Genomic DNA, 12,180 nt, shown 5'->3' with positions numbered 1-12,180 from the left:
GGTGCCACGGTGGGCTTGAATGAGCAAATTAAATGGAATATGATATCCCTTCTTAATGCAGATCCTGAAATGTACAGGAGGAGGAGGGCTGCTTCCAGATCGTGACTTCATCGGGATCAAATGGCCGAGATTAGTTCTCATGCTGGATCCCCTTGGGGAGGTATGAGAGCGTTAAATAACACCTCACCACCCATGTTTAATGTCCCATGTGAAACAATAATCCACTCAAGGGCAAAATAAATGGAATCAAAGTGCCGCAGACTGCATGCCCCAACTACTATGTCTCACTCCCCGCGGATACGGATATCAACAATATAAAAAGTAGTCTACATTAAGATGGATGGAGGCTGTTTGCTCCTGCCACTCATGGCAGCACAATGATAATGCTCCGTCTTTTTTCTTGGCGGGTGTGTGGGTACACCTGTGTCTTTCCTGCCACCTCCTTTCTTTTAAATGGAATCCCGTTTGTTGGGTTAGAAATCATGATAAAGAGTCACTTTGTGGTGAGAGGTGGACACCAAAAACATCAAGATGAGACAGAACAAACAACAGCAGTGAAGGCAAGAGATGAGAAACTGAGGAGCTGGGGTGGCGGGGGGTGTTGGTGGTCAATGAGGAGGAAGCAAAAAGAAAGGAGAAGCAGGGTGAGACGGTTCTTCCACAGGGAGCCAGCAGCCATCCTTCCTGGGGAGGGTTTGGGTTGTTCCATGACTGTACCTTAATTTTTTAGATAAAAGATATTCCCCTCCACCCCCGAAAAAAGAAAAAAAAAACACCATCACACCTAAGCAGAGCCTTTGTCCCCGCTGCCATAATCATCAGTAGCCTGTGGTGTATGAACTGAGACATTAGTCGTCATTTATGAGGCGAACTCAATACGAGAAGGGGGAGAAGGACATCCAAATTAAATGAAGTGCATTTTCTCTGGATGGACATTGGCTGAAAAAACCAAAGCAGTTATATTTTTATTCCTCCTGCAAAGCAAAAAGCCACACAATGTTATTGCCTCCCCCCTCCCTTTTTTTTCCACACAAAGCCCTGTAGTGGGGGCAAGTCGAAGAAAAACAGAAGGAAAAGGGAGTGTTTAGGGTTAAAATGATGGAGGGAGGTGAGAAAGAAGAAGGGAGGAACTAAAAATAAAACAAGATCATGCTCATCATCCTGGTCAATTAGTGCAAAAAGAGCCAGCTTGAGTGGCAGTTTGTTTTGTCTGCACATTTATGTAAATGCCTTTTCCGGGAATCGCTAAAATAGGTGCATATTTATGCTGCGTTTGATTGCAGAATGGAATCAGAATAGTGGGAAAGGGAAGCAGGGAGGATGGATGAGGAGAGGAGATAAAGATAAGGGGGGAGAGGGGGGCACAGACAGGCAAAGAAATTTGTTTGTGAAAAATGCCCCTCTTATTCAAGAGGAGGCCGACGAGACTGCCAAAATAGCAGGGAACAGGGGTGAAGAATTACACTCACACACATTTGCTTGCTAGTACATCTTTCAACCTATAAAAAGAAGGCCCAATTAGAGGGAATGCATTTACCTCGCACTAACAAGACCAAGCACATACTGAAACATGTTAAGACACTGAAAGATGCAAAGCGCAAAAAATGTCTGACTATAAAATTATGTTGCATTTACAACATAAATCAGGAAGGAACAAAACAAATGACTGTAATGTTGCACCTTTTTTAAGGTTTGGCATTTGTTTTTGTGGTTATTCTCCCCTTTTCCATTTTGAGGCAAGAATGTTAGATTTTTAGCCAGTTTGGATGCTCAAATTTAGCTTTAAACGATACCTTAAGAGATGACAGTAGCAACAGATAAAATAGTTTAAGATGCTACTAAAGGTTTTTTAATTGACTGTTCTACTATTTTCCTTAAACAAGGGGCTGGACATTGCTCTATAAGCATTTGACCACTTCAGCTTCTATAATGGTGATGCAAAGAAAGCTAATGCACTGTATCTTCTGCCCTATTTAGGTGCACTTAAACCTTTAGTTCAAAAAGATACAAAACAAAAACAAAAAGACAGTGAGCCTTATAATCTGGACTGTCAAGTATAGATTAACTTCAGTTGTGCTTACTGACGTCAAAGTGAATTTGAGACACGTTTCAAACAAGGTTATTGTCAATAAGCAAAACCAGGTAACGTGTAGCGGCGTCAGACTGTGATTTTTTATTTTTTTAACGATAACGATAGTTGTGGCCAGAGTAATGTTTGTTTTAACATTATAAATCAATTTTGTATTTATTTATGTGTTGCAAACAAGGTTAGTAGTTACAGGTATCGTAAATAAGCTAATGCAGCTAACACTTGTAACGCGGTTAATGGGTAGCGTGTTACAAACTAGAGTTACTGTAAACAAAGTTATTAAAGTTTGAATGGCTGACTGACTTATTCTTGACTCTTTTGTCTGGCTTGATGTGCCTTATAGTTATGACATTAATTTAAAAACTTCAATGACGATGCACCACATTATCCGGTGCGTCTCGTAATTCGGTGCGACCTATAGTGTGAAAAGTACAACATTCAAATCTGTGGAAGTGTTCAGGGCAAAAATGAAACTATTTTTTTGAATGCCTCAAAATGATAAAGTTTTCTTTGAAGCTCTGTTCTACTAAATGTGTCCTTATTTTACTTGATATTCTACATTTTATCATTTATTTACAATAAAATTTGTTAATTGTTTCATCAACTGCACTGAATTTCAAATATTTACAGAATCTCAAGATAATCCTTGAGAATTTGTTCATTCATTTATTCAACTTCTAAACCCGTTTTATCCCTTTTTGGGTCACGGGCTGCCGTAGTCTATCCCGGCCACTCGTGGGCGAAGGTAAGGAACCACACACTCACATTCACACCTAGGGACAATTTAGGATAACCAATGAACCTATGAAGCATGTTTTTGGATGGTGGGAGGAAGCCGGAGTCCCCGGAGAACACCCACGGATGTATGGGGAGAACACGCAGACTCCACACAGAAAGGTGCCCCAATGGTGTACCCCAGCCGGGACTTTCTGTGAGGTAGGCTAACCACTGCGCCACCATGCAGCCCTTGAGAATTTAGTGGATAGAAATATGATCTTTCACCAATAGGTGCTATTATTTCTTTGTTTAGACTTTCCTATTTTTAAAGGTAATTGTATTATTTTGACTTAGAAATAGTGTTTTGTACTCAGGAGGGTGTTGTACAAGTTGGTTGATCTCAAGTTTTGTAATTTTATTACTATTTAGTGGATTACCTAATACAACGATGGGGTACAGTAAGAGAGACACCACAGAGCACATACAGCACCAAGTCCTCTCCCAGGCTGAGTCATGCAGAAGGGGCTCAACGGTGCACTGAGGACAGCGGCATTCAGAAAGGGGCGAAGCTGTAATGGGCTTTAGAACAGCTCACTACACATCTCATGGTCATAACACTGTCTGAATCACAAGCGTAGAAGACTCACGGGTCGACACAGACAGAGGAGAGGGGGTGCTGGGGCACAAATGGCAGAAAGGCACGTGTCACGACTGCTCAAAGATTCTGGAGCTTTTTACATTACTGTGGTGCGGAGTTCAGTAGCCATAAATTAAACGCCTGCGAGCACACTTATTGGAAAATCCCGAGGGGTAAAATGGAATTACCAGAGATGATCTGTCTCCTCGGTCTGTGCATTGGCCCTTTAAAAGGGAAGGTAATAGGTTTTTTGGGAGGGACTGGGGGCAAACGTGTGCGTACATTTAGGAACAGCATTACATCCTTCAGGTGTCGTGGGGTAAGACTCGGGGCTGGGTCCATACAGTAAAGGAGCCCCCAATCTTAAGGTGGGGGCTGTAAATGAGCAACTGGGAATTGGGGTTCATTCGATATCTAGAATCTGTGTTTTATTTTTGACATTTTCCATTTAAAATTTCTGCAAAGCCTGCAAGCAACACTGTGAAATAGTTTTAATCATCCAAAAAAGTGCTTGGCTTGTGTGTATATGTGTGTGTCACACACATATAAAATATCCACTGCAATAATCTTACCAGTTACCATTAGGTCCCCAGAAATCAAATGAATTGTGTGAAATATTAAAATTGTATATGGGATAAGAAAGATGAGAATTGTAAGCATTTCAAAGTCAATTTGAGCTCTCTGACTGTGTTTTACTGATATTTTTTTCAGACTTCAAGAGGTTCCTACCCTTTTCCAGGCCATGTACCAGTTTAATATCAAGCAATTTTCTCACGGACCGGTCTGTACAAGGCTGAAGTGGGCGTCTGATTTTTTTTTTAGCTTTTAGTTTCCATTAACTTTTGAGAGAAAATATAATCTTCCTCCTCTATAATATATCCTGACCTGCTTTAAACTTTCTTTGTACACTAGATTTTGTGTAGGATCCATTAAAATGTGATATAGATCTGGATAAAGAAGCTAAAAAAAATTGGTCACCAACTGATATCAATTGGATGCCATATAATAAGACAATCACTAAAACTAATACTTTCTGGTTATGATAATAATCATGAATCCACCGTTTGAGCAGGTCCTCTTAACATTAGACGTCCGATTGCGTACTATTATACATTATTATTATTATTATCCCAAAAAATTTAAAATAACTTTCCAAATACGGTTTTTCTTATTTTTTTTATTAACTTTGCGAGCTTGGCGGTTTCAATGCAGTGGATGTTTTTTCTATACTTGACCTGGTTCCAACTCTACAATGGACCGGTACAGGTCTTTGGCGCAGGGATTTGGACCTTTCAGAAAGGATGGTCCCCAAAATTGATGGATAAATTAATGAATCCCCAGAAAACACAAAACCCAGGATATGTCTGTTGGAGTGTGTATGTGTACTCCTCTCAGAATCACACCTTGCCTGTTCTGACTAATACTGGAAACCTGGATTTCACGCACACACATTTCCTCACAAACAAAAGCTTGCATGCTGTACAGCAGCCAGAAACACTTCATTTCAGTCCCATTTATGTGTGTGTGTGTGTGTGTGAAGGGGGTCTGAGTGTCAGCATTTCCCTGTTGAAGGAGTGGAGTGAGAAGGCGTGGGTTACAAAGCATGCAGTAGAATGGAGCTGCTGCCTTCCTGCCTTCGTTTCTCGACTTCATAAAAACGATGACAGTGGTGAGTGGTGTGCAAGCACAGGTCCATCCAGGCTGGAAAAATGACCCCAACAGCACACGGGTGGCCCCTAATTCAGGGACAAGCAGGCCTTTGGCCCCTCTTTAAGTCACACTGTGGAAACATGAAACTGCCAGCTGGGCTGCAAATGCAGCTAAAACTGAAAGTCTTGTCTCTGCGGCTGCTTTTGGATGCTCTTCAGTCACTCTGCTTGGTGTCAACTTTTCACTGCCGCCTCATTCTCAATGCATCCGTCACAGCTAACGGTGTTGGCACAATGCTAATGGTCATGATTTCAGTATATCATTGTAAAGACGGCTGTAAAAAATTAATACCAGTAGTAATACCAAACTAGTTGGAATTTTTAGATTGAGAAAAACATTTGAAAAGTTGACAAATCCCATTAGATGTAATTAACCAATTAACAACAATTTATTCTTCTTATGCTGTCAGTTCAAAGAAAAGGAGCTGTAAAATGTGGGCAGCACAAAGAATGAAGATGAGCTTGATTAAATTCAGCCCCACTCCTCTGGGAGCCCCGGGTGCCTTTCAGCGACCCTGTCCCTGATAAGAGGAGCAGACGAGACAACTCGATAGACAGGATGACCAGCATGGGGTCTCCGTTTTCATCCAGAGATCCTTCGATCTCTCAGGAAGGCTGTTTTCGTCAAGGTTAAAGCCAGAGCCTGTCTTGGGTTTTATTCATGGCATGTGCAGCTGTCATAGAGCTGAGTGGTCCTTGTACGGTCAATGCTCTGCTGTTTTTCCACCTCTCTTCTCGTTTTCGCTCTTCCCCTTCAGAAGAAACAAGTGTATCAGTAGCAAGCGAGGAAGCCGCCGGAGCTGATAAGCAGCCGTTCTCTGATGCGCTCGCCATGGAGGCAGCACGGCTGCGGGGCGAAGTGCTACGCGTCCCCACAGTATTCCAGCTATCACTTGCACGTGCGTTGTTTTTTTTTTCTTAGTCTTTGTCCTTGCTGAGCACTTCCCTGCTTCCTTCCTAAAGAGGAGGACTCACACAAAAACATGTAAGGAAAAAATAAAAAAAACCTCTAAGTCCTGGGGACTTTCAATCAAGCCGAAAACACCTGCAGGGACTGGAAGTAAGGATGAGGGCATTAAGGATTTATGGCATTTTCTCGTTGAAAAAACAAAAAAAAGGACATACTTGTGCTATCAGACAATGGACAGCATTCAGAGGCACTGTGACTGATGCACAAACTCAAACTAAAATAACAACAAAGAAAAAAAAACAGCTAAAACAAAAACAATGTAAAACGGAGAATTAACTGGATCCAAATCCAACAACTACATCCGTTAAAAGTGCCATAAACCTGCAAAAGTCTTCACACAGATAACGAATGTGTTTGTTTAAGTCCGAAAAGTCTATTTTTTGAAAAAGAAAATAATCAAAATGTGGAGTATGACCAAAAGGCTTCGGCCCACAACAGTATGACTTTGACAAATTTGCATCTAATGTGTACGAGTCTTTTGTTTTGGCCCTTTGGTGGATTTCAAAACATCCCCAGTCATGGAACATTTCACTGCTCATTAAAATGGAAATGTGGTTAAATTGCCCTACAATGGGAGGAAAGGTAATGTTGACCTTTTTTTTTTCTTCTTCACTTTTAGATACATTCATTTGAGTAGGAGGAGGAGGAGGAAGGAATGGCTGCTGGCCCTGTGTTAGGAACCAAAGTCTTCACACACCTGCAAGAGAGACAGGGGAAGGGAAAATAAAAAATAAAAAAAGAAGCGACACAAATGCGCCCTATGAAAAGAACAGATTGGATCAACAGCTGGTGGGAGAGGGGAACGAAGGCAAACCTTTTCACCAGGTCCTTGAAATACAAGCTGCAGGAAGCTAGAACATTTTGGTGGACTTCAAACTCTTTGCCTTCAACAATTATTTTCAGGTCTGTAAACTCTTTCGCTCTGCGCTGTTGGTTCAACTCCTTCAACATCTCTGTAGAACAAGAAAAAGAAACAGACAATGCCAGGTTTGGGTTTAGAATTCGCTCTTTTTCCAAACAGACATGCATACAGACATAGAGATGACAAGAGAAGCAAAATGACCCACCATAAAGCACTTCTGACCACAAACAATTCAGGTTTGGACACAAATGATGACATGTTTTTCAGAAAATCAATGCATATAGCAAAAAATAAATCAGATAGTGACCCTTAGATTGTAGAATACTCAAAGTTGGTGCAAAATTATAAAAGAAACTAGTACATTATGAAGCTATGTTCACGCCACCCTCAGGAACGTGCATTCAAGCAATTCCAATGACAAGTCCATGTAAATGTGCGTTTTGGGCTTCCGCGTTCTGAAGCCTCGCATCACTGTTACTAAAGGCTACGTTTAGTGGACTCGAGTGAAAGGTCAGATCTTGACCAATGAGAGACATGGATTAGGTAGTGACATATGAATGAGGTCATTTTTAATTCGCGGAGATACCAACTGTTTGAAAATTAATCATGAAGGAGAAGTGAATGATTGCGCTTTGTGCCCAGATGGAATTTTATGACACTAAATCTTTCACATATCGGAGAGGAGCTGCAAAGGGAAAGCCTAAAGCAAGATTCCCAAAAAGTGCACCATTCCAACATTTCTCACCTAACCTCTTCCAACTGTAGGTGGCGTATGTGTCCTAGTATCGCCTAGCGACAGTCCATATGCAAGAGCTCTCCTTTGTCAACGCGTCACATGCCCAGTGTGAACGTAGCATGAGAAACTTGACACGGCAGCACCAGAACATTGAGGAACGAAATGCCGAGGCATCTTAAAGAGACGACAGCTGAAAGCAGAGATGCTGTCATTGTATTATTTAAACGGAAACAAAAATCAGTGCCCTCTCGCTAATGCCATACCCAGCACAGAGCTGACCTTCAGACGCTTTCTCCAAACCCCACCATCCATTCAACGCACATTATCTCAGAAACAAAAAAAACTACACATCCGCACGCTTATCTTTCTCTGTGGAAACCAAAATAAATAAATAAAATGAAGAGAAAAAAACAAGGACAACATATTCTGAGAAAAAAAAAAAACTTGCTTTGAGCAACAGCAATATGCATCTGAAGGCCACAATACATGTAGTAGTGCTACGTTAAGCCTGGCCTTACTGTAGCGTTAGGTCGGAGGAGCTTGTTTGTCTGCATCTTAATGAGGCACCATGACGGGATGCTGAGAGGGAAAACCAGCAGGACACTGGCAACTTTTTCTCCAGCTTAGGGAGGGAGATTCAACACTAAGGCTTTGTTAATCTCCAACCGCGAGTACAAGCAGAGGAGAGCACTAAGAGACTGAAATAATAAACTACGGGGGGAGACGCCTTCCATACGGTCGTCTAGGCGTTAGCTTGGATGCTGTGAGGGATGGTTAGCACAGTTTAGACTGTTAGGTATGCAGATACATCCTTACAGAGGGAGGCACAGCGTGAGACACAGGATCATTTGGATAAAAACTGTGGCAAATCCCTCTGTAATCAGCACACCGGGTTTCTTTTCCAGAAGCTAATCTGCACATTATTTCACAGGTCCACAGCAAACATGGCAGCCTGAGGATTCCCAAAAAAACCACAGAGTTTCTTGACAGTTCTCTCATGCGCAACACGATGGGTGATTAGGAATAATGGCGAGTCTCAGGTGAAGCCATCAAGCTTTCAAACACAATAGTTTGGACGTCCAAACGGACATAAAGGAGCATTTTCTTTGTTCATGTTATCATCAAGCTGGACTCAAAGCTGAGATTTAATTAACCTGAAATGACAGTGGCTATTCTGTTCGACTCGTTTAGCTCCTTCTTCCATTCTTCCCTCTGACTCCAGGAGCTCAGTTTGAATTAATTCAGCTGCCAAAATGGTACAGAATAAAGACGCAAGACAAATAAGAGCAGAATCAGGATAAAAGCCTTTTTCTCTGAGCTGAGAATGTTTGGTTATCTGGCATCTGGACTTAATGGCCAAAAAAGAAAATGATCTGGACATTAGACATGCTGAATACCAAATAAGAGAAGAAATATAGAGACTTGCAGCATTGGTTTCAGGGCGATCTGCATGTTTTGAGTCGATGCAAAGCCTGCCTCGTCTTTCATTCACCTCTGTGAACCCCCCCTTCCACTCAGTACCATCAGTACTATCTGACTGCTGTGTGGGTGGGGAATGTGAATAGTGAACACACATTAGTAGAGGCGGCTATGGCTCTCACGTCCAATCTGGCACACCTCGTAGAGGACGCGAGGGGGGGTGAGAAAACTCCGCTTGTCAGCAAACAATGGCCGCGCCCCCTGGAAGCCATGCGGACACACCTGAATGCGTGGTAGCAAAGCTAATTACGGCTTTGTAGAGTTGGACCCCCAGAACAACTCATCCCCACCACAGAGCATGAAACTGCACATGGCAGCCCCATTCTAAGGGAAATGCCATGCTCAATGAAACCACGGCAGCTTTGAAAACACCAAACGTCTCAATACTCCAAGGGAGGGAACGCTTGGGACGGGGATTTGGAAGACACAGTAAGTGTTGAAGTATCAGAAGTACAGATGTTGAGTATTTCAGGGAAATGCTGAAGACGCCCTTTCTCTCAACGCCACCACCGTCCTGAATCTGCTGTCTGTGATTGGTTGGCGCATTGGTCGGGCTTCACCAACACCATTGCATCTCTGCAGTTTAGCACCGTAACACAGGGGTAAATATCTCTATGCGCGATGGCCAATTGGGCGTTGGTATGCGATTCTGAGGAACCTATGAGCGTGCTCCCAGCTTCTGAGGTGCAGCAAGCCAGCCTCTGACCTCCTGATTGGCTGCTGGAAGACGGCGACTCAGCATGTCAGTCATTGGTTACCAAGCTTGAAGCCATTTTAGGGTTACTCGTGTATTTTACATCCACCATTTTGTTTCCTTCCCCAGAAATCCTGATACTTACATAGAGTTTCAGTGGATAAAAAGACACTTTTGTTCAAAGGAAAAGGTACAACATTTAGCAAAATAAAAAGCCTCTATTATTGCTATTATTTATTATTAAAAAAAAGCTGTTAAAAGTAGAAAAAAGTAAAAATTGTAGAATAAATTGTGCTTTTTAATGCTGTCTTAGATTTAGGAAAATAAAGCAAAATTGAAATAACTGTCGGATCAAAACATTTTGAAAGCATATTTTTAATATCAAAGAATGTTTAGATAACTCAACCAAGGTCAAAAAGCAATAGAAAAAACATTTCTAATCATATTTTATTGGTTAAAGGGTTAAACAGAAAAAAACAGACAAACTAATAAAACCACTTATAATTTGTCATCTTTATATAATCAATTTGCATTATCTCTCATTTTTTTACTAAGCTACATTTTTTTTGTTTAACAAAAATTGTGATTTTCTTTTTGTTTCTCTTCGTTTTCTTTGGGTTCTACGTCGCTAAAAGTGCAGCAGGAGCCTGACGTGTTCATTCTGACCTTTTTGCTTCTCTTTTAAACTTTCACAAATCAATCGGCTCCAGGACCCTCAGTTTAATTACCCAGAACAAACTATTCCATCTGATCAATAAGAGAATGTCCAGCTCTGACATGAAGACTGGCTTTAGCGTGCAAAGATAAAAGTGTACCAGTCATTCATGTGGGAATCTTTTTTTTTTACACTGAGGAAACACACATTTAGATCCAAAGGTCCTAGAGGACAAATAAAAAACACATGTTGCAATTTTTTAGATAACAGTTTTAAAAGATTTTGTTGGGTATTTGATATAAAAATAATACTTAGTATAAAATAAAGAGCTTTGATTTTTTTAGGCAATCGACTGCATTTTAATTTGTAATAATATTTAATTTTAAATAAAAAAGCAAAATTATTGAATTTCGTACTTTAATTACATTTTAATCATAAACAAATAATAAATGTCAGAAGGACAGAGAGCAAATGAAAGTTGAACAAACGTCCAACACAAATGTTTAGTAAAAATAAAAAATTTACAAAGTAGAAACGTTTTAGATACAAATTTTTCAAATAATTTAAGTAACTCTTGAGCAAACAGTGAATACACCCACATCCAGCCTTCACAGGCAGAGGAAGAGTCAAAGGTTCACTGTTGGTCCAAGCTGAATGCAACAATCTGGCTATTCTACGCCTCTGATCACCCAGACAACAGCGGCAAAAAAACCTTTGGATCTTCTTTACATCAAGGACTTACTTTTTATCTGAATGTTTTCTATTTTATTGTATGTATATTCCTGTGAATTCTTCAACTTTGCCTTTAGAAATAAAAATTAAAAATTAAAATTTTTCCAACAAAAAAAAAGGTTAAATATGAACTTTTAAAATAAACTATAAACTATAAACTTTTAAAAATGTTACTACATTTACTAAATACTAATACTAAAATACTAAATAAATAAATATATGTATATATGTGTGTATATATATATATATATATATATATATATATATATATATATATATATATATATATATATATATATATATATATATACTTTGCATCTTTATCACTTTCTTTGCTCTTAGTATTCCCTTATTTTTATGTTAGTTTTACTTGTGATTTGGTTCTATATACTGTTTTTTATGTACATTTGGACATTGTTTCAGTAATATAAATAAATGATAATAAATAACTATAATAATATTGAGACAAATATAGGATTAATGATTTAAATAAGTCTGTGATTAGAACAAAAACACATAAGGTAAAAGTGCCTTTTTTTGTGAAAGTTGTAAAAATATTAAGCATAAATTTAACCCTAATTAATTTTTAAGGAGTTTCATATTTTCTATTAGTTTTAGAGTTAATTTTAAACTAAAGAAAAAATGTTGAACTAATATTTTTAAGCTTAAAAATGACTAAAATGATCCCGAATCAGCTTTTACTGTGAGTCAAGATAATTGATGATGTTTTAAATATTTTGTTCATTAGACCTGGCGTCTATGGAGGGATTTTTGTGCCGTTATTTCAAACTCAACACTCACTGTTTGTGTGCTCCAGAAATTAGTTTGCCCTTGAAACAGCAAAATGTACTTGAAACTCAAAAAAACGTGCAAACAAATCAAATTTTTCCTCTTGTGCAA

At 39.6% G+C, this 12,180-nt stretch overlaps 1 protein-coding gene across 5 annotated transcripts in view; it reads right to left on the bottom strand.

Annotated features, from left to right (window-relative positions):
- klhl29 (kelch like family member 29) overlaps window positions 1-12,180 on the bottom strand; it is a 281,080-nt gene that overhangs the window by 95,412 nt on the left and 173,488 nt on the right. For all 5 annotated transcript variants that reach the window (XM_023953095.1, XM_011491437.3, XM_004083387.4 and 2 more), the window contains one exon: window positions 6,937-7,075. In XM_023953095.1, coding sequence (XP_023808863.1) covers window positions 6,937-7,075 — 139 coding nt within the window. The remainder of the gene's footprint in view (window positions 1-6,936; window positions 7,076-12,180) is intronic.

The sequence above is a fragment of the Oryzias latipes genome, chromosome 24, assembly GCF_002234675.1.
Source record: "Oryzias latipes chromosome 24, ASM223467v1".
Taxonomy (NCBI): domain Eukaryota; kingdom Metazoa; phylum Chordata; class Actinopteri; order Beloniformes; family Adrianichthyidae; genus Oryzias; species Oryzias latipes.
The sequence above is the reverse complement of the archived record's forward strand: the minus strand, read 5'-3'. Positions and strand labels throughout refer to the sequence as shown.